At 43.3% G+C, this 23,240-nt stretch overlaps 2 protein-coding genes across 10 annotated transcripts in view; both read left to right on the forward strand.

Annotated features, from left to right (window-relative positions):
- The window catches only part of LOC109909201 (protein Aster-B), a 139,937-nt gene extending 133,190 nt beyond the window's left edge, over window positions 1–6,747 (forward strand). For all 8 annotated transcript variants that reach the window (XM_031795584.1, XM_031795585.1, XM_031795581.1 and 5 more), the window contains 3 exons: window positions 433–540; window positions 806–926; window positions 2,548–6,747. In XM_031795584.1, the coding sequence (XP_031651444.1) occupies window positions 433–540; window positions 806–926; window positions 2,548–2,637 (319 nt within the window). In that variant the 3' untranslated portion in view covers window positions 2,638–6,747. The remainder of the gene's footprint in view (window positions 1–432; window positions 541–805; window positions 927–2,547) is intronic.
- A 3,729-nt stretch (window positions 6,748–10,476) lies between these two features.
- LOC109909453 (dapper homolog 3-like) lies at window positions 10,477–22,251 on the forward strand. Of its 2 annotated transcripts, none has more exons than XM_020508490.2 (4): window positions 10,477–10,934; window positions 19,352–19,475; window positions 19,855–19,968; window positions 20,164–22,251. In XM_020508490.2, the coding sequence occupies exons 1-4, from the start codon at window positions 10,704–10,706 to the stop codon at window positions 21,642–21,644; spliced, it is 1,950 nt and encodes a 649-aa protein (XP_020364079.2). In that variant the 5' UTR covers window positions 10,477–10,703; the 3' UTR covers window positions 21,645–22,251. The 2 variants fall into 2 exon arrangements, with proteins under 2 accessions (XP_020364079.2, XP_031651108.1); XM_031795248.1 differs by lacking the exon at window positions 10,477–10,934 and adding an exon at window positions 12,028–12,257.
- Window positions 22,252–23,240: the final 989 nt, after the last annotated feature.

The raw sequence follows: 23,240 nt of genomic DNA on the forward strand, positions 1-23,240 counted from the left end.
ATCAATGTATGTTCAAAGTTTTAGACTGATCCAATGAACTATTGCATAGTATTCAAAATGTTGTCAAGACTGCCTAAATGTGCCTAATTGGTTTATTCATACATTTTCAAGTTCATAATTGTTCACTCTCCTCAAACAATAGCTTGATATTCGTTCACTGTAATAGCTACTGTATATTGGACAGTGCAGTTAGATTAACAAGAATTTAAGCTTTCTGCCCATATCAGATATGTCTATGTCCTGGGATTTTTGTTTTGTTTCTGACAACCTCATACTAATCACATTAGCCTACATTAGCTCAACCGTCCCGAGGTCTGGACACCGATCCTGTAGAGGTTAATGAATATGCAGACTAAAGCACCTGTGTAGCTTTCATTACTCATCTTCTTTCCTTTGTCCCTTACATTCTTCTGTTTTCCTCTCCTCCTTCAGCCTGGTTTTGCTGGTGTTCCTCAACATGATGCTGTTCTATAAGCTGTGGATGCTGGAGTATTCTGCACAGCATCTTACCACCTGGCAAGGGCTGCGGATACATGAAAGGTACGCTAAGTCGCTAACCACCCATAGGTTTTTGGCATTATGCCTATTGCCTACATAATACTATAATTGATATGACTGTGTACTTAGTCAAACCCAGACTGCATATGCCTGTTTAGTTTCATCTGAAAACCACATGGGCTTCATCCTGTTTTCCCAACCTCAAAAAACAATGCTGCAGAATTGCCCCTGAACAATACTTAGCTTTGAGTTGCTCTTGGCCGTGGCATCTGGGTGTGTTTGACAGTATGTGTGTATTTCTGTCTAGTAAACTGCCCCAGACGCAGATGGAGTGGGCCCAGCTCCTGGAGTCCCAACAGCTTTACCATGACGCTGAGCTGCAGAAGTGGAGAGAGATCATCAAATCCTCAGTGGTACTATTAGACCAGGTAGGGAACAGTGGTACTATTGAACCGTGTAGGGAACAGTGGTACTATTAGACCAGGTAGAAAACAGTGGTACTATTAGACCGTGTAGGGAACAGTGGTACTATCAGACCAGGTAGGGAACAGTGGTACTATTAGACCTTGTAGGGAACAGTGGTACTATCAGACCAGGTAGGGAACAGTGGTACTATTAGACCAGGTAGGGAACAGTGGTACTATTAGACCAGGTAGGGAACAGTGGTACTATTAGACCAGGTAGGGAACAGTGGTACTATTAGACCAGGTAGGGAACAGTGGTACTATTAGACCAGGTAGGGAACAGTGGTACTATTAGACCTGGTAGGGAACAGTGGTACTATTAGACCAGGTAGGGAACAGTGGTACTATTAGACCAGGTAGGGAACAGTGGTACCATCAGACCAGGTAGGGAACAGTGGTACCATCAGACCAGGTAGGGAACAGTGGTACTATCAGACCAGGTCGGGAACAGTGGTACTATCAGACCAGGTCGGGAACAGTGGTACTATTAGACCAGGTAGGGAACAGTGGTACTATTAGACCAGGTAGGGAACAGTGGTACTATTAGACCAGGTAGGGAACAGTGGTACTATTAGACCAGGTAGGGAACAGTGGTACTATTAGTCCAGGTAGGGAACAGTGGTACTATTAGTCCAGGTAGGGAACAGTGGTACTATTAGTCCAGGTAGGGAACAGTGGTACTATTAGTCCAGGTAGGGAACAGTGGTACTATTAGTCCAGGTAGGGAACAGTGGTACTATTAATCCAGGTAGGGAACAGTGGTACTATTAGTCCAGGTAGGGAACAGTGGTACTATTAGACCAGGTAGGGAACAGTGGTACTATTAGTCCAGGTAGGGAACAGTGGTACTATTAGTCCAGGTAGGGAACAGTGGTACTATTAGTCCATGTAGGGAACAGTGGTACTATCAGACCAGGTAGGGAACAGTGGTACTATTAGACCAGGTAGGGAACAGTGGTACTATTAGTCCAGGTAGGGAACAGTGGTACTATTAGTCCAGGTAGGGAACAGTGGTACTATTAGTCCAGGTAGGGAACAGTGGTACTATTAGTCCAGGTAGGGAACAGTGGTACTATTAGTCCAGGTAGGGAACAGTGGTACTATTAGTCCATGTAGGGAACAGTGGTACTATCAGACCAGGTAGGGAACAGTGGTACTATTAGACCAGGTAGGGAACAGTGGTACTATTAGTCCAGGTAGGGAACAGTGGTACTATTAGTCCAGGTAGGGAACAGTGGTACTATTAGTCCAGGTAGGGAACAGTGGTACTATTAGTCCAGGTAGGGAACAGTGGTACTATTAGTCCAGGTAGGGAACAGTGGTACTATTAGTCCAGGTAGGGAACAGTGGTACTATTAGTCCAGGTAGGGAACAGTGGTACTATTAGTCCAGGTAGGGAACAGTGGTACTATTAGTCTAGGTAGGGAACACAGAGGACAGATACAGTTACAAGCATTAACACAAGGCTAAGAATCAAATCCTCTAGGTTTTTGTGCAGGGTCTCAAAGTGTGAAAGATATTTCTCATAAGAACCTATGATTATAGTTACTTGCAAGGTTTTAATGTTTTCTGTTTCCCTCTACAGATGAAAGACTCTCTACTGAACCTTCAAAGGGGAATTGGCTTAAGGGAGTACAGCTCAGAAGCTGAGGAGAAAAGAAGCGGTTACAACTGACATACGAGCTTAGGCCATGAGGGCATAGTGTGCAATATCGGAACTGTTTGTGTATATGTCTGCAAACAAAACAATGAGAGACAAGAGACCAACCGACTGCCAGGCAAGCTGGCCCCAGTGTGACAGGGACCGCCTACCGGCTGCCGTCCCCCAGCTCAGAGGTCATGACCCCGCAGGTCAGGACGTGCCCCTATCACAGACAGGAATTGAACAGTGGGGTTCCCACAGCACTGAGGCATCGTGGGAAGGCAACAGCTCCGCTTACCTTGACACCACTTCTGTCTCTTATTTTTCTTTGTCTTTTAATGTTGGAAGGACATCGTACTGTCAGCCATTGCCACATGGGGAATGGAGGACAACAAAAAGCTCAGCATGTGATTTTACTCATCACCTTAACTCCTCTCAATGAGGTGGTCTCCTTCCTGCTCTGTGAGTGTCTAAAGACAAACAAAAGAGGAGAGATAGATGAGGAAAGGGGACCTACAGTCTCAAGACTTTCTACACTCCCTTGACTGTTCCAAACCGATCCTCCCCTACAGGTCCCCGCTGCAGTGTCCCTTTTATGAACTCCTCTGATCGTGGCCACAGATCATGCTCTAGAGTAGCAGGATCACCAGCAAATATATATTATAGAGTATGTGTATGTGCGAGCACATTTCCACTGAAATGTCTCAACTGCCTTGTTTTTGCCCCGGGCTCAACAGTGCATCAGGGCTGGTTTCCCTAATCACCTAGAGCTAGGCTGTTGTGTTGGAATTTGCATAATGATTTACTTAGGTGGAGGAGGTTCCTTCTCACAGGTACTCAATAAAGAGAAACGTTAAGAGATTGCAGGATGTTGTTGGGGATAGAGAGGATATGTAATGTGGCGTGTCAAAACATCCATTCTTGGTGGCAAATGGATCTCCTGTTAACAACAGGAATTTATGGAATTCAGAGTCTTCTTGAAGGTTTATGAATGAGCTTTACGTGGTATTGCCACTATTGTACTAGTTGGGTAATGCAGTTCATTGTCCATCAGACTTATCAGTTGTGGAACAGTATTTTGATCCATTTTTAAGAATGATAGCTAGCCTGTAACTTCTATTTTCAAAGTACGGCAACAATACAGAGCTTTTATTTATCAGTTACTGGTGATTTGTTTGATGCACAGTGTTAATTAGTTCCATTATTTGTTGCACATTTATCAAAATGAGTTTGTACTGATCCATAAGACCCGAGAATGTAGTACAACTTGACCCGTAGTCTTTTCTGTAGGAAAAGACAGCATGCACACTAAGTCATTGATACTTGAAAAAGGGATACTGCAGCAAGACAATTAGGGAGACCTGTGTTCTTATGTAAGTGTTTTATTACTAAACTGTGACTATATCTCTTAAAAATGTTTGAGGATGAAAAAAATTATATAAATATATTTGAAATATATATATATATTTCAATATTGAATATTTCAAGATATATACATAGCATATATTAATTGTTTATTTATGTATATAGGAAAGTTATCAAAGCTCTAGCTGGGTACAAGAATCTATAAAGAAAACTGTTTTCTTCAGAAAAGCATGCCAGATATGTCTGTGACATGTCTAGTATGCATGTGTGCTTGAGTGTACTGTATGTTTCTGTGTGCGTGTGTGTGTGCACATGTGTTAATTTATATAGTGTGACATTTCTATCATTCCACACATGGATGCGTCTCAACATTTAATTTCTGGCACATGTAGCCAAACTGCCTTTTATAATGCCCATGCGTTTGGATGCAGCCTTGCATTAGCCTCTCTGGCTAACAGTTTACAATCAGCCCATATGGACATCTCTGTGTCCATGCCAAGTGGCTTGACTCAACCACACACACACACACACACCCTCTTTGCTTATCCATATCAACAACCTGCATCCCTGCTTATTCCAAATCATATACACACCCCCACTCTCCTTGTCCAGTGTTTGGGTTGGAATCTGTACACAATTCAATTGAACCATAACAGAGGGTAGATAAAGCCTTCAGAAGATGTCATTCATTTTCAATGAGCTATTTATCATTGATTTATTGAAAGACAAGTAAATACCTGCTGGATTAACCTCAGGTAGGCAATGTCCCTAACCCCTAGCTGCAGCATGAGCTCAGTGATAAAATCACTTCCAAAAAGAGAAACAGTACTGCACTTTAAAGACCTTCCAAATAGTGAATGAAAGAAATTCAGTGGTATTGCAGCCCTTATGTTATAGTGAAACGGAAGCCCTTTTTGCATTCTAAAAAGTATTATGTTTATCCAATATAAGAGAATGCTATACTCTGTATCTTTGATTGAAATTTCCTTTCAACACATTTCTGTTCACTTGATGATGTAATTACATGATTTTGTGAGTGACTGTTCTCTTAAATATTTCAGGGTTAGACAGGACAGGAGTGGGTTGTGCGTGAACTGTAGAGGAGTGGATATCTATCTCTTTAATGCAGGGGCGTCAAACGGATTTTGCCCCAGGGGCCGCATTCGGTCCTCAATGAAGGAGTGACGTTTTGAAAATGTGTTATACAGTATTTACTCGCAATCAAAATGTGCAACAAAGAAAATCATCTATTCTGACTGTCTAGCTTTAATTTTGGTGATTGATAACAAGCTGGACACAGTCAAGAAACTGTATGAATGAAAGTCCATTATATGATTTCTACACAGTTTCGATTTGGTTTTAGTCGTTTTAAAGTATGTTGAGAATGTTTGACTCCCCGGCTTTAATGTGTGCTGGCGTTGCATTGGTGAGTTACTGAATGAGTGATCTCTCATGACAGACTATAGGCTAGATTCTAGTTCTGGGTTTCCACGGTTACTGAATGAACATGTTTTAGGCTTGGCTCTCCTGCAGCGTGTCATATGATGACTTTTAATATCACAAGGTGTATTATTGATCATTTGTGAAAATCTTAAGATCTGAACAACAGTGATTGGAAAGTATTTCTGTTTTATAGAAATCCCTTTCACAATCAAGCTATATCATACTGAAAGATGTGAGGAGGTTATGTTTCAAATATGTGATTATATTTCATATGTGAAAATGTGATTTGAAATGCTTTGTTTATTTTTAAAGTGTATGGACTTTTTGAGTTATAAAATTGCTTGGATTTCTATATTTATTTCAGTAATTGAAATGGAACATTTCAAATAATCTGAAAGAAGCACGGTAACATACCCATTGGGTTTCTCATGTTAGCAACTAGAATGTCTCCATAAGATAGGTGTATTAATTGTCATTCATTCCAAATGTTAACTTAAAGTCATCTAATTCTGAAATTCATGACAATACCACAAAACATTACAACTAGTTTATAAGTATGGAATTAGCTGTTATGCAGAATTATAGCATGTTATGTATCATATGAGTAAACATCTTATGCTCGTGCTTATGAACTAGTTATAAGGGTATGGTTGATGTTTGTTTATGCAACAAGCTATTATACCATAGTGTAACAATATTCATAGAAAACACAGGATATTCAATCATATTATTCAGCATTACAAGCAATCACCTAAAAAATAAAACTCATGACCCCTTATAGATCTGATTAGCTTTTTTTTTTTTTTTTTCACACTCGCTCTAACATATTTTGGCATTAGCAAGTATGATTGTATGATTGCTATTCTGTCTCTAAAGCTCTGTAACCAAGGCTCCAGAAGTCTTGACAGCGCCATTATGTTGTCATCAACACTGCATACATTGTGTGCTTCACTGACTACATTAATTGAAATATGCCTTGCTGAATCTCTGGCTAACTTACAGGAGTCCCAACCTCCTTGAAAATGACTACTGAACACTTCTAACAAGTGTGTCTTGGCATTATCTTACTGTGTAGCTCAGTTCAAAAACCTAATGTTTTGTTTTTTCGACCTGTTTTGATCTGTAAAATGATTCTTAATTAGATTTATATATGGTATACTGTACGTATACGTTGTGTATATCTGCAGTCTACACACACTGACAAGAGAATCAAACCTGCGCTGTGCGTGGGTTTTGACTTGCCAATGACTTTGCCTAATAGAGACTAAGATAAAGTGGCTTTCTGGTAGATGTGAAGTTGAGATTGGAGGTATGAATAAAAATTGAACAAAAAGATTCAAGATTGTGACGTTTCCTCTTTTAAAAAAGGTGTTCTCCATGATGAAGCCTACAAGAACTACATCAGCAACAACTGAACATGCAGGGCAAAGAGGGGAACATTGGTGAGTTAGATTCTGGGGTTCTTGCAGTTTTGGTTAATAACACATTTTATCAAGCACACCTGGACATACTATATTTAATCTCTGTTAACCCAGAAGTAATATTTAGCGTAATTTGGTCAGCTGTGTGATTAATTTGTGTTTATACCGGTTAGAACGAAGTCTCCACCCTTGCAAAAGGAAACCAGAGACACAAAAACCCAGACACGTCACAGGGGATATGAAACTGAAGCATCCGTTTAGAACGTTTTCTCAACACCTAATAATGTTCTCATCGATTAATTAAACATCTGTGCACAGTCGAAATTGGTTTGTGCACACGCTCACTTCACAGAGGAGCCGTTCCCTAACATCAATATGCAAATGACTGATTCTACAATAGGATCACGTAGGATCTCCCTAGCTCATGCTTGTCTTCGCCCCATCTCCTTACTGGTTCTGCCCACTATGCTAAATAGCTCCAGTGTAAACGACACAGATGAACTAACTATGTGGTTAGTTATAAATATATTTCAAGAAACGCTCAGCCATGCCCCGGTGGCATGCTAATGCAATTATTATTTAGGCCACAAGATGGGGACATGGTTCATCTACGCATCTAAGTAGGCTGTCAATGAGGGACAGATTTACGTGTTTTTTAGAATAATGCCATCCCACGCTTGTAGTATGGATACATATTTACCTGACTAATATACGCTATGTAACCTGTAAAATAAATGTACATCTAGCACTATAGTGTGTGGGTTGTTCCTGCTTCAGCCATTATTCTACAACACATCAGTAATTAATTTGTACAGAAATCCCCATGCGCACAACAAATTATTACTCATACCTTCTCAAAATGTGTCAATATTTTGACCATCAGATTTCAGACTTCACTGTTCTCCTTGCAAAATCAGTTCCTTATCCTCAAAGAACTTTCTTGACATTCAGAAATGTGTATTGTGGGAACATGTTGCGGGAACATGTTGGACCCACACACACCAATGTAATACTGATATATTTCTGCACTTTTTCTCATTCAAAATTGTATATGGGTATTTCTATGAAATATTGATAGAAATTAATAAAGTGTATGTGTTGCTATTTTGGAACATATCAGGAGGATAAGTAAGGTAAGACCCAGATTCAGCCCGTGTCAAAGTAACAATGTTTATTACAGCAACAGAGGCAAAGGTACAGGAAGGCAGGCAGGCACAGGATCGGGTCAGGCAGGTCGGAAATCAGATGGGGCAAAGGTACAGGACGGCAGGCAGGCTCAGGTAGAGTGGTCAGGCAGCAGGTTCAGGGTCAGGACAGGCAACCAGGAGTTGACAGGACAAAGGCTGGTAAGCTTGACAAACAAGATGAACTGGCAACAGGCAAACAGAGAACACAGGTATAAATACACAGGGGAAGATGGGCGACACCTGGATGAGACAATCACAAAGACGGGTGAAACAGATCAGGGTGTGACAGAACAAGCTAATGTCTTACATAAAGGCCTTTTCAAGGTAATTGAGATACCCATTTTAAGAGAAACATGGTATTTTGAACCTCCACATTTTAAGTATGTAATTTTTATCTCTTTGAAGTTATATTTAATTTGTATCACAGTAATGTATGAAATAATTAAATACAAAATGTCTTTAATACATTTTGTTTTACAATATTTACCCAAATATATACAAGACATACGACATAAATAATGAAAGTTATATTAAAATATATTTATTTATTCAAATAAATATACTTTTGAAATAAACATTTTAAGCAAAGAAAATAAAAAACTAAATAGAGAAATCCACCAGATTTTCAATGGGTGAATGCCGCAGCTCTTGTTGTCAAGGCTGGCCTGCCAGACAAATATTGTCTGGCCGAAGCCACCACTGAAGGGACTTTTGGGGCGTAACTTCTCATTATGGCGCGGGAGTAGAACTACAGTAGAACCACATCTGTGGCAGCATTGCCGCTACTGTTGATGCTTCTGATTTAGTATAAAACTATTGAATCCATGATCGTTTCAAAATATCATCTGAATTCAGAGGGATGCCGTGCAGTCCCTTTTTATAGTCCCATGGGGATGACGTCACAAGTGATTTGCTTTGTTGGTTGTTGCATCATGTGAATGTGATGACGTATTTCACTGACGCGGAAAGCTGTAAATAGCGCGGGTTCAGCCGCTCAATCTGTATAGTTTGAAATATCATCTATCATCATAACGCCCAGACGCAGACGCTACTCTCGTGCTCGTCCAGTCCCTAGGAGGCGCAGACACAGGACTGACTGTGAGGCATAGGAAGTGTGGGAGCAAAAGGAGGATTTAGGATGTGTGAATTTAGGCTGTGTGGGGGCAGAATGAAGCGTTGGGCTGTATGGTAGCAGAGGAGGCGTTAGGCAGTGTGGGAGAGATCGGCAGCCCCCCCCCCCCCCCCAAAACCCAAATATCAATAAAAAACAACAATAAAGAAATAATACTAATTTTAGGAACTCAGTCCGGCTTTCAACTTACTCCTAAAGTTGTAACAGAATGCACAAGGTGCAATTTCGAAATTGGGTAGTGCATCATCAGCTTTCCCCTTGTCATGTCAGTCATTGCATGCATACCTTACTTACAAAGCTATTTATAACTTCTCAGAAATGTCCAGATCAGCTAACGTTCTTTAGCTAGGGGACAGTAGAGTACAGTAAAGAAAAGTATAGGGTACTGTATTCCTTCCAACTTTACTCTAATGTCCTCTATCTACTTTTATCCGGAGTCACTTACAGACCAGACCGTGCATTCAACTAAGGTAGATAGATACACAACAACATATAATAAATAGTCATAGCAACACAATAAAATTCTGTAAACCTTACTGAGAATGTTATTCTAGTTGGAATGGTCTATTGGTTTATTTTATAGGTTTGAACATAATTGCTGCCAGTTCTAACATAAGTGGATGTGACAGAAGGGAGCAAAAATAAATATTCTGTTGCAATCATCAGTTGGCTCCTCTTTTCTTATATTAATGGGCTTGAAAAAATATTATTGTAATATCATGCTTACTTAATTGAAAATATACAGTAAGTGCAGTTGAAATTTAATCGTAGAATCAATGACAAAAAAAAATACGTATTTTCAAAGTAATTTTTTACTTTCAACATCCGGAAAATAGTTTTTTTTTTAAATGTATTTTCATCTTTCATTCAGCACCTAAATTGCACCTGATGGAAAATATGTCTAAAATATATGTGTTACTTCATGTTGCTTACTGGGATATGACTAACGATACCATTGATGATAAGGGTTAATGGCCAGTTCATATCTCTTGATCCTCGTATTTATCGTCATATTTCATTCAAAATGTCCCAATGAAGCATGCCATCAACAGGATGACACCATCCGGCCAGCCTCAACCCACAGTATTCGAGTGTGCATGGCTGGGGAAGATGTATAGTGCGTAAAAGTAATGAGAAAATACATAGGGAATGGGCTATAGCCATCCCACCAAGACACACAGCATTCTTCATCAAATGACAATTGAGGCTAGTTTGCAAGGGGTGGATGAAATCCTGACTGTGATATCAGAGCCAATAGACTGTGGAGGAGGGCGGAGCACACCATTCTACGTCTGACAGCTACGAAATAGAAAATGTATAGCGCACAGCCACAGGCACTCATGCTGCAAATAGGCAACCAGCGTTATAGCCTAACCTAAATGCAAAGAAATCAGCTTGGATATCCACATGTGCGATGAAGAACAAAAGTGGTTGCAACAAGGGGGGGTCAAAAACTACAAGATAAGGACTTGAGCAAGAATATTTTGTAAAAATAAATATTGCAAGTAATTCAGGTGTTTCTATCAAACCATTGGAAAAGGTTTTGGAACCATGTACGGTGCCTTTTCTTTCCCAATGACTGCGGAGCGCATTCGGAATAAGGAGCGTATGGAGGCCAGTCTGACCGGACTTTGTGAGCTGGAGATCCGAAAGCAGAGGCAGGAGTGCCTGGTCCTCGGTGCTCTGGCCCTGGGGGAGCCCATGCCCGAAAATTACACAAGGAACGAGCTATCGGGTTTCAGCAGTTGGGGGCAAGAGAACTTGACATTGAGACGTCATCTGGTAAGACGTTAAAAGAGGTGGAGGTAGTTTGGACATTGTTGCCTTTTTATGTGACACATATATAGGCTAATTCACCTCGTAGGAACATTGTTGTAGTGCACAGAATGGCTACTCGACCAGGGTGGTCGGTCGCCACCGCGATTAACCCCCAGTTTACCCCTAGGCACTATAGAGGGATAGGCTACGTAGCCTATATAAAATACGATTTATTTTCCCCCGTTAGTGGACAATGCATTGGTGGTGTGCGCCTATTGTCCAGCGACGAAACTTATCTGCAAGAAAAGTTACTTAACTTGATTAATAGTATCCCCATCTGAAAGGATCTAATCGTTTCCATCCTTCGGCTGCAAATATATGCCTTGGGGAAACGGAATGGGGGGTGGAGCACCCGTCTTTTGGAGTCCACTGTTTAATGACCCATTGTTCCCTGCATGTTCCCTGCATGGTCCTACATTTATGTTGTATTTTACTTAGCAAGTGTTTATACATATTCATTCGTTGACTTTTATTTTTCAAATGAGTTCACAACGGGAGCTGATAGGACATGTGAATAGTTAAATTTGTATTAAATACATTTTCATGTGATATTAATAGTATAGTATCATATATGATATGATTTAGATATAAGTTATGAGGCACGTTTCTTTAGACTGTGGTGATTTTCGTTGTCCTTGTGGGAACTAACGTTAGTTTATAGGCAGGGATGTACTATGCTGCCAGAGGTGGGCGTGATGCGTGTCCCACCACTCAAATCACCTCGCGTACGGAGAATCCGACCATCCAACCGATGTCATCCCAAATAAGAATAAAAAGAGCGTTAACTATCCGTGATGGCAACTATTACGCATGCTTAACATTAGCCTATTATAGAGAAAATGGGCTTTTGTAAAAAAATATATATCTTCAAACAATACATGTTTTTCTTTTGAATGAATGGGATGTAACAGTTATTTCCTTACGCCCAATTTTCAGCCCTCTTATCTTTAAAAAAAAAAGAAAGATATACAGGCTAGTAGCCTTTAGACTATACTACACCATCGACTCGCACACGGCCCACTGTTCTCAATAGAACGCTCCTATGAAAGAGGGTGAAAGAAATTAAAGCAGCCGCCTCCCTCTCCTCCCAGCTTCCCCCCGCGATCCTCTCCTCCGCCGCTGCCCAAACAATAGGCGCATATGGAGAGGAATACTAATGCACACGAGGGCCTCGGTGTGCCGACAGGCGAATCATGCACCTCGGCCGCCGCTTTGAATGCACAACTGGAACACATCACCCAATAAGATGCCAACGCAGAGCAAACTGGCTCCGCTTCGACGGTGATGGTGAATACTATTTTTTACACTGTGCGACGAGTGACTGCCCCTAAATGCCGCACATTTTCTCACGTTTCATTAAGTCATTCCGGTCGGTCCATTTGAGGGATCTGTAAATTTGGATCGATAGATACTGACAGATATTAACTTAATTGTCTTTCCAAGCATGCAAATAATTTTGCAGAAAATTCCTTGGAGATTATTGGTTGGAGAATTGTGTAACAAGAATGTCTAATTGAACCCCCTCTATTGAGCCCTTCAAACATCACTTCTCCATGTGTTTCCCACTGGACCCAATCTCATATTGCATGTAGAGAGTCTATGTTGTGTGGTGTTTTTAAGGCAGGTTCACACAGAAGCTACTGACCCATGTTGCCCTCTCTTGGGAGTGTTTGGGACAGTTACCTTGGCCTTTGCTTTTGCCCCAGGGCCTCCTGTCCTGTCTATAGGCCCAGAGGCCCAGTGTGTAGTTGCTGATAGCCATGCCATGCCAGACAGCAGCTGGTAAAGCACAAGACATTGACCCCACTCTGAGCCACCATGCTGTGTGTGTTTGGAGAGTGCAAGCATTAGCAAGCCCGTGTGTGCGTGTGTGCTTAGATTTGTGTGTGTTCGAGCGCATACATCTGCGTCTCTATTGATCTATGTGCTTGGCCTCAGTGTGTGGTGATTTGGGCATGTCTAAGACGCTGTGTGCCCATGTCTTCCATAGAGTGCCACATCATTAGTGTGAGTGCCACATCATTACTGTGAGTGCCACATCATTAGTGTGAGTTCCCTTCTCAGCGGTGAATGACAGATGTCTGGGTGGGTGAGAGCTGCCTGGGCCCGGGGCTTTGAGTGACTGATGTCTGGGTGGGTGAGAGCTGCCTGGGCTCTGGGATTTGAGTGACTGATGATATGGGTAGGTGAGAGCTGCCTGGGTCTGGGGATTTGAGTGACTGATGATATGGGTAGGTGAGAGCTGCCTGGGTCCGGGGATTTGAGTGACTGATATCAAATCAAATCAAATTTTATTTGTCACATACACATGGTTAGCAGATGTTAATGCGAGGTAGCGAAATGCTTGTGCTTCTAGTTCCGACAATGCAGTAATAACGAACAAGTAATCTAACTAACAATTCCAAAAAAACTACTGTCTTATACACAGTGTAAGGGGATAAAGAATATGTACATAAGGATATATGAATGAGTGATGGTACAGAGCAGCATAGGCAAGATACAGTAGATGATATCGAGTACAGTATATACATATGAGATGAGTATGTAAACCAAGTGGCGTAGTTAAAGTGGCTAGTGATACATGTATTACATAAGGATGCAGTCGATGATATAGAGTACAGTATCTACGTATGCATATGAGATGAATAATGTAGGGTAAGTAACATTATATAAGGTAGCATTGTTTAAAGTGGCTAGTGATATATTTACATAATTTCCCATCAATTCCCATGATTAAAGTGGCTGGAGTAGAGTCAGTGTCATTGACAGTGTGTTGGCAGTAGCCACTCAATGTTAGTGGTGGCTGTTTAACAGTCTGATGGCCTTGAGATAGAAGCTGTTTTTCAGTCTCTCGGTCCCAGCTTTGATGCACCTGTACTGACCTCGCCTTCTGGATGACAGCGGGGTGAACAGGCAGTGGCTCGGGTGGTTGATGTCCTTGATGATCTTTATGGCCTTCCTGTAGCATCGGGTGGTGTAGGTGTCCTGGAGGGCAGGTAGTTTGCCCCCGGTGATGCGTTGTGCAGACCTCACTACCCTCTGGAGAGCCTTACGGTTGAGGGCGGTGCAGTTGCCATACCAGGCGGTGATACAGCCCGCCAGGATGCTCTCGATTGTGCATCTGTAGAAGTTTGTGAGTGCTTTTGGTGACAAGCCAAATTTCTTCAGCCTCCTGAGGTTGAAGAGGCGCTGCTGCGCCTTCCTCACGATGCTGTCTGTGTGAGTGGACCAATTCAGTTTGTCTGTGATGTGTATGCCGAGGAACTTAAAACTTGCTACCCTCTCCACTACTGTTCCATCGATGTGGATGGGGGGGTGTTCCCTCTGCTGTTTCCTGAAGTCCACAATCATTCCTTAGTTTTGTTGACGTTGAGTGTGAGGTTATTTTCCTGACACCACACTCCGAGGGCCCTCACCTCCTCCCTGTAGGCCGTCTCGTCGTTATTGGTAATCAAGCCTACCACTGTTGTGTCGTCCGCAAACTTGATGATTGAGTTGGAGGCGTGCATGGCCACGCAGTCGTGGGTGAACAGGGAGTACAGGAGAGGGCTCAGAACGCACCCTTGTGGGGCCCCAGTGTTGAGGATCAGCAGGGAGGAGATGTTGTTGCCTACCCTCACCACCTGGGGGCGGCCCGTCAGGAAGTCCAGTACCCAGTTGCACAGGGCGGGGTCGAGACCCAGGGTCTCGAGCTTGATGACGAGCTTGGAGGGTACTATGGTGTTGAATGCCGAGCTGTAGTCGATGAACAGCATTCTCACATAGGTATTCCTCTTGTCCAGATGGGTTAGGGCAGTGTGCAGTGTGGTTGAGATTGCATCGTCTGTGGACCTATTTGGGCGGTAAGCAAATTGGAGTGGGTCAAGGGTGTCTGGTAGGGTGGTAGGGTAGGGTGGAGGATATCTGGGTGGGTGAGAGCTGCCTGGGTCCGGGGATATGAGTAACTGATGATATGGGTAGGTGAGAACTGCCTGGTCCCGGGGTTTTGAGTGACTGATGATATGGGTAGGTAGGAGCTGCCTGGGCCCGGGACTTTGAGTGACTGATGATATGGGTAGGTGAGAACTGCCTGGGCCCGGGACTTTGAGTGACTGATGATATGGGTAGGTGAAAGCTGCCTGGGCCCGGGACTTTGAGTGACTGATGATATGGGTAGGTGAGAACTGCCTGGTCCCGGGGCGTTGAGTGACTGATGATATGGGTAGGTGAGAACTGCCTGGGCCTGGGACTTTGAGTGACTGATGATATGGGTAGGTGAGAGCTGCCTGGGTTCGGGGATTTGAGTGACTGATGATATGGGTAGGTGAGAGCTGCCTGGGTCCGGGGATTTGAGTGACTGATGATATGGGTAGGTGAGAGCTGCCTGGGCTCGGGCCTTGTCCCGTAATGTCTTCTTTAACCTAGCTTCCCACTGAGCTGGAGGCTCTGAGCAGCTGTGTCACCTGAGCACTGACTGACTGAAGTCAAGCTGGATAGAGTCCATTCAGAGCCTGTTGTCCTTGCTGGGGAGGCAGACCACAGAGGATGGCGTGTGCAGCCTGCATGCCCCATTCACTCCTGTTATGTAAACATGGTGTGTGTGTGCGTGCATGTCTGTGTAATGCCACGAAACTGCCTGACTGCTCCCCTTCCATCCCTCTCTCCACCGGAGAGAGCACAGGATGCAGTCAAATAGTAATGACACCAGGCAGTGTGCGTTATGAGATCAAGAGGCGTCAATTAATAATGCAGCAGCATCAAAAGTATCGTCATGAAAGGGAGCTGCCAGAGACCCCTACAGAGCTACACACTCTGGAAGTCAGCTATGTTTGTGTATGTGTCCTGTGTGTGTGTCCTCAAAGCTTTGTTTGTGTTCTGTGTCATTATGTTTTAATTAGCCAGCCTAATTGTCACAGTGTCTGCTAGTTCTAGATCCATGTGAGCTTGCCGGAGGACCTAGGCCTAATGATCAATTGGGTGAAAGTGTGTCATGGATATATTGATTTCCAATACACTCACTTCCTCCTTCTTTCCTTGTATTATTTATTTTGCTCGCACTCATGTAGCTATAAAACCTGGAGATCTCTTCCACTCACCTATTAGTAACCACCATAATACAATGGTTTCATGTTTGATATTAGTTTAGTGACAGAAAGCATATCTCCAATAGGTTTCATTGCATAATAGATGCTTGGGTAGACACAGCCTGGCTTGGGTATTTTGTCTCTTCGCAAACACAGAGCTTCTATCACACTGATCTACTCTTGTCTGCCTGAGAAAAATGACCCAGAATCCCAGAAATTATTTCAGCGCTGCTGTGACCAAAACAGCAGCCAACCTCATGACCAGATATGGTGCTGCTTGTTGTTTTTTGACTCAGCATCTGAATAGGAAAGTTGGGATCTACAGTATATGGAGTGTTTTTATACTGTCTAGCTCATTATGTTAGCTTGCATTGGTATGATGCTGGTTTGGCTCAGGTAAAGGTTGGCTCCTTATTCAAGGAAGAATTTTCCCTCCCTGCCACACTGATGGAGTCAGCTTGCTGCTGAAACCTTGGTCACTTTTAATAAATCCTTTGCATTCCAGCAGTGTACAGCTACATCCTTTTTTAAATTAGCCCCTTACACACACACACACACACACACACACACACACACACACACACACACACACACACACACACACACACACACACACACACACACACACACACACACACACACACACACACACACACACACACACACACACACACACACACACACACACACACACACACACACACACACACACACAGCAGTTCCTGTCAGTTGTCTAACAGCCTCTCCATCCCCAAGACTCTTGTAATGTAGAGGAGGTCACAGCATTTTGCTGATATCTGTTAAAATTACATAATGTAGCAACAGTCATTTAAGGCAAATTGAAGTGTGTGTGTGTGCTGGGGACACCATGCGTAGCTAGTGTGTGTTGGCTGTGAGTGCTCCTCAGATGACCTGAAATTGCCTGGCTGACTTGAACAAGCATGTCCAATTGCACTTTTTCTTCCTCCCTGGTGTATGATTTGTGTGTATCCTGCTGCGTGTGCATCCACAAAAATAACAGCTCAACTAGAGGTCGACCGATTATGATTTTTCAATACCGATACTGATTATTGGAGGACCAAAAAAAGCTGATGCCGATAAAAAAAAAAAGTTTTTATTTGTAATAATGACAATTACAACAATACTGAATGTACACTTATTTAACCTAATATAATACATCAATAAAATCAATTTAGCCTCAAATAAATAATGAAACATGTTCAATTTGGTTTAAATAATGCAAAAACAAAGTGTTGGAGAAGAAAGTAATATGTGCCATGTAAAAATGTGTGCCATGTAAAATATGTGTCATGTAAAAAAGCTAGCGTTTAAGTTCCTTGCTCAGAACATGAGAAAATATGAAAGCTGGTGGTTCCTTTTAACATGAGACTTCAATATTCCAAGGTAAGAGTAGGTTGTAGTTAATATAGTATTTTTAGGACTATTTCTCTCTATACCATTTGTATTTCATATACCTTTGACTATTGGATGTTCTTATAGGCACTTTAGTATTGCCAGTGTAACAGTATAGCTTCCGTCCCTCTCCTCGCCCCAGGAACACATCGACAACAGCCACCCTCGAAGCAGCGTTACCCATGCAGAGCAAGGGGAACCACCACTCCAAGTATCAGAGCGAGTGACGTTTGAAACGCTATTAGCGCGCACCCCGCTAACTAGCTAGCCATTTCACATCGGTTACACCAGCCTAATCTCGGGAGTTGATAGGCTTGAAGTCATAAACAGCTCAATGCTTGAAGCATTGTGAAGAGCTGCTGGCAAAAAGCACGAAAGTGCTGTTTGAATGAATGCTTTCGTGCCTGCTGGTGCTTACCATCGCTCAGTCAGACTGCTCTATCAAAAATAAAATCATTGACTTAATTATAACATAATAACACACAGAAATACAGGTCATTAATATGGTAGAATCCGGAAACTATCATCTCGAAAAGAAGACGTTTATTCTTTCAGTGAAATACGGAACCGTTACGTATTTTATCTAACGGGTGGCATCCATAAGTTTAAATATTCCTGTTACATTACACAACCTTCAATGTTATGTCATAATTACGTAAAATTTAGGCAAATTAGGTGGCTCAAACTGTTCCAAATACCCTGACTCTGCGTGCGATGAACGCAAGAGAAGTGACACAATTTCACCTGGTTAATATTGCCTGCTAACCTGGATTTCCTTTAGCTAAATATGCAGGTTTAAAAATATATACTTCTGTGTATTGATTTTAAGAAAGGCATTGATGTTTATGGTTAGATACACATTGGAACAACGACAGTCCTTTTTCGCGAATACGCACCGCATCGATAATATGCAGGACACGCTAGATAAACTAGTAATATCATCAACCATATGTAGTTAACTAGTGATTATGATTGATTGATTGTTTTTTATAAGATAAGTTTAATTCTAGCTAGCAACTTACTTTGGCTTACTGCATTCGCGTAACAGGCAGGATCCTCGTGAGGCAGGTGGTTAGAGCGTTGGATTTGTTAACTGTAAGGTTGCAAGATTGAATCCCCGAGCTGACAAGGTAAAAATATGTTGTTCTGACCCTGAACAAGGCAGTTAACCCAGTCATTGAAGTCATTGAAAATAAGATTGTGTTCTTAACTGACATGCCTAGTTAAATAAAGATTCAATAATGGTGTAAAAAAAAATTATATAATAATAAATTGTCCCAATCGGTGTCCAAAAATACAGATTTCCGATTGTTATGAAACTTGAAATCGGCCCTAATTATCAAATCAAATTTATTTATATAGCCCTTTTTACATCAGCTGATATCTCAAAGTGCTGTACAGAAACCCAGCCTAAAACCCCAAACAGCAAGCAATGCAGGTGTAGAAGCACGGTGGCTAGGAAAAACTCCCTAGAAAGGCCAAAACCTAGGAAGAAACCTAGAGAGGAGCCAGGCTATGTGGGGTGGCCAGTCCTCTTCTGGCTGTGCCGGGTGGAGATTATGACAGAACATGGCCAAGATGTTCAAATGTTCATAAATTACCAGCATGGTCAAATAATAATAATCACAGTAGTTGTCGAGGGTGCAGCAAGTCAGCACCTCAGGAGTAAATGTCAGTTGGCTTTTCATGGCCGATCATTAAGAGTATCTCTACCGCTATCTCTACCGTTAGTACATGATTCCATATGTGTTATTTCATAGTTTTGATGTCTTCACTATTGTTCTACAATGTAGAAAATAGTAAAAAATAAAGAAAAACCTTGAATGAGTAGGTGTGTCCAAACTTTTGATTTGTACTGTATGTCTTGAGTTTGTGTGATCATGCTTGTGTATTGGTCTGTCTCAGAGTGCGCTCCAGAGCTCCCCCTGGGGGCTGATGCTGGCACTGGAACAGCAGGTGGGCGAGCTGAGAGTGGACACAGATGATGTCACCTATGAGGGGACCCAAGGGGACAGTCGGCCCAACTCAGGTACTCCTCATGCTACCACCTTTCAATTCTCTGACCTCTGAACTTTAACCTCTGATCCACATCAGAGGGGCATTGTGTAGTTATATTTTTCTTAATGTAGACACTTTAATTAAACTTATTTTTTGCATGTTTGACCCATGTTCTGTATATTTTCTGTGTACTTTTTTACATGAATTGTGGCCCTATATTTCACTGAGGTACATATATAATGACTAACATTTCATTCGTTTTGACAAAGGTTGTTTTCATACCCTTCTTGCTACTGTTAGTTGTTCTGTGGTTTGTCAAAGGGACATAAAATCGGAAATGAGTTTTGTCAGCATATGGTTTGAGAAAGCCTGATAGCGGTCTAATGTGTGACATCATCTGTGTTTCCCAGGGCTCTATGAGTTGAGTGAGAGCCAGTCTCCAAAGGGGCATTCCTGTCGCTCTGACTTCCTAGAGCCCCACCCTGGCTGGGGCTTCAGCAGCACAGAGAGGCCGAAGTCTCTGGGTGAGTTCAGTTCCACTCTCCACTTTGAACAGCTCTCTTTCAACCACAATAGGGTTCATGGTATCATAGCAACAATACCATGGACTGTCTTTACTTTATTGCATCATTATTTTAGTTGCATTAAGTGCTCGTATCAGTAGTAAAACAAACCCGTCAATTGATCAATTGACTTCTCTCTGTGCTCTCTGTCTACAGGCTATGCCCTCCAGCTGACAGGTGAGAGTCTGATGGAGCCAGCCCCTCATGCTACTGTTCCCCTCTCCTTCGCCGCCCCCTATCCACACCTTGAGGGAATCGCTGAGGAGGGTACGTCCGAGGAGCCCTGGCAGTGGGACCTACACTGTGCCCAGGGTTGGGAGGATGAGGACCAGGCCACCCAGGAGGATTTCCAGCAGGCCATGAGGGTTAAAGGCTACATCCTGGATCTCATCCATCGCTACGCGCTCTCACCCCGGCCCTGCATGCCTCGTACCAGCCTGGGGCCTGACCCCTCCACCCCCTACTCCTCCAGCATAAACAGGCAGAGCAGCCTGCGAAGGAAACCTACTCTTCACACCTCCGAGCACTGCATCTCTGACCCACAGGACCTCTACCCTGACCCTGAGTGCCAGGCCTGGTGGTGTGACTCGCTAGACAGGGAGGAATGGGGGGGAGAGGCCCCATCCATGGAGAAGGACTGTTATCGGTCTTTACCCTACCCCCACTTCAGACCCCACTCCCTGGCCGGGGGCCATCCACCCTCCCTGGACCCCACTTGTGGAGCTCTGGACCCTTGTTTTAGTAGTGCGTCTGATTCCCCCAAGCACTACCCACTGCCCCACTCCCCGGCTTCATATAACCACTTGGTCAGTGCCCAGTACATCCCTGGGCAGGCCTGCCACACCCCTGTACGCTCCCCCTCACACTTTCCTCCAGAACGCTCCCCCTCACACGATCTTCTAGAGCCCTCCAAGCCCAGCCAAACCTTTGTGTCCCCAGACCAGAGCAGCTCAAAGCCCAGGGCCATGGGGAAGAAAAGCTATGAGGAGAGACAGAGCTCCAAGAAGCCTGGCCACAAGACCTGCCGCTCCCAGTCTGAGAACAGTCTGATGGGGAAGAGGGCTCTCCCTAAGCGCAGGTACAGCACAGCCGAGCACCCCCAGCACCAGAGGGGCCAGGTCCCATATGCAGGCCCCCAGCATAAGAACAATGCTGGGGGACGACGCTGGTGCTCCACCCTGGAGCTCAGCCAGGAGGAAGGGGAGACCCAGGGTGAGCAGGCCCACAGACGCCCACCTCGTAGGGCCCGCCACACCCAGGCCTGCTCTCATCCCAACCCCAACCACCACTCCCAGGTCCATGCCCAGCCTTGCCTCTCAGAATACCCAGAGAGAGCACCTCTGTGTCGGGGAGAGGAGGGCTATGTGCGGGCCGCCCCTGGGGAGTCAGAGTCCAGTATGAGTGAGGTGTACTCCCCTGCCTCCAGCTCTCTCTCCAGTGATTCTGATGAGGGGGGGCTGGTATGGCCCCAGCAGCTGCCCCCTCGCCTGGCCCCCTCCGCTTCCTCCTCCCCTAAGGCCTCCCCAGAGGCCTCCTCGCAGCCGAAGGCCTTTGTCAAAATCAAAGCCTCTCACGCCCTGAAGAAGAAGATTCTGCGATTCCGCGCCGGCTCTCTCAAAGTCATGACCACAGTCTGAGACATATGTCACTGCTTCTACTGCCCATATCCTGCACAGTTTAATCCTACATAACCTACAGTTTACACCCTCCGTCTACCTCTGCTGGTTCATCCAGCACTGTCATAAAAAAAAAATCAACTACTTTACCTTTGGGAAAAACTGATGTCTGTAACTGGCCTAAGATCAGCATCATGATATCATCTAGCTAAACCACATTTCACCATCATCAGAATGTGCATTAACCATCAACTCGTCTAATGAAGTCATCCTCTGATGGTTACACTGCCATGTCACACATGGACACCTGAACGTGAACTGCTACCTCTCTTCTCTTAGCTGCACCACCTTGCAGCCTTGACCTGAAGCCAATGTCTGTAGCACTGGCCATGTAGGGGGCGACTGCAGTGAGGGGTCAACACACACACACACACACACACACACACACACACACACACACACACACACACACACACACACACACACACACACACACACACACACACACACACACACACACACACACACACACACACACACACAAACACACACACACTTCTGTAAATACCTACCTGTGGCCTTGTTTGTATGAATGTAGTTTGTAAATAAAAGTTTTGTGGTCTCTTAAGCCATGTTTTTCATTTTACACGTTCTAGTATTCAACCTGGAATGGTGGACTCATGTTTGCCTACTGGATATTTCTCACACATAAATAGTTCTTTTCAAATCAGATATTTTTCAGAGCTGATCTGATTGGTCAAAAGACCAATTAGTGACAAAAAGATCAGAATTGAGCTGCCTGTGTAGTCATAGCCTCTCTGGCAGCCTAAATTGCTTTCCATGTGCAACATTGTATAACAGAAAGTGTACATCAATGTCGCCCCCCTGGGGTGTATCAGTAAACCTGCCCTAAACTTACAGCAATAATTGTTTAATCTTTCTCCAAACATCTGCTTCCGCATATTTTCACAGACCAAGTTATGAAAAAGTTGTTCATTCTGAAATGTAATGACATTATTCCATCACTTCGTGCATGATTGAGAGTATGGTAGAAAATACTAACCCTAACCTGGGCCTTACCCTTTTAACTTAAAAATAACTATGTCCCAAGGTTGAACCCCCTCATCTTTAGGCAAGCACAGAGCACAGAGCACAGAGCACAGAGCACAGAGCACAGAGATTGTGAATGATAAACAATTTAGTCACACTTTATTTGGATAGATTGTGCCTGTAGATGCTCTACAGATTATCATGCTATCAACAAACTATCTATTGATAAGCAAATGCCTGCTAAGCTTACGGTTAGGGTTAGGTTTAGAATAAGGGTTAGGTTAAGGTTAGGCCAAGGGTTAACTTTAAGTCAAGGATGAGGTTAGTAGATAGTTAGTCTAAAGCATCTACATATGAACTATGCAAATAAAGTGTTTGAAATGATTGCTAAGTGACACCTGTGAAATAAAAAATTGAGGGAATGCAGGGGTGGTTTATTGAGAAAGGGACACTGTTGATTACCACAGATGATATGTGAAAGAGAATATCTGCTTTAGGAATAATGTCAGGAGCCACTTGTGGATTTAACAGCTCGAACACAGTTCCACCTCCACACCGCAAAAACAA

The sequence above is a fragment of the Oncorhynchus kisutch genome, linkage group LG18, assembly GCF_002021735.2.
Source record: "Oncorhynchus kisutch isolate 150728-3 linkage group LG18, Okis_V2, whole genome shotgun sequence".
Taxonomy (NCBI): domain Eukaryota; kingdom Metazoa; phylum Chordata; class Actinopteri; order Salmoniformes; family Salmonidae; genus Oncorhynchus; species Oncorhynchus kisutch.

Excerpts from the sequence above, each read along its gene's own strand:
- LOC109909453 (XM_020508490.2), top strand. The coding sequence starts at position 10,704 with ATGTACGGTGCCTTTTCTTTCCCAATGACTGCGGAGCGCATTCGGAAT. Across the intron at positions 19,476-19,854 it reads GGACAGTCGGCCCAACTCAG|GGCTCTATGAGTTGAGTGAG; the intron begins GTACTCCTCATG and ends TGTGTTTCCCAG. Across the intron at positions 19,969-20,163 it reads AGAGAGGCCGAAGTCTCTGG|GCTATGCCCTCCAGCTGACA; the intron begins GTGAGTTCAGTT and ends CTCTGTCTACAG.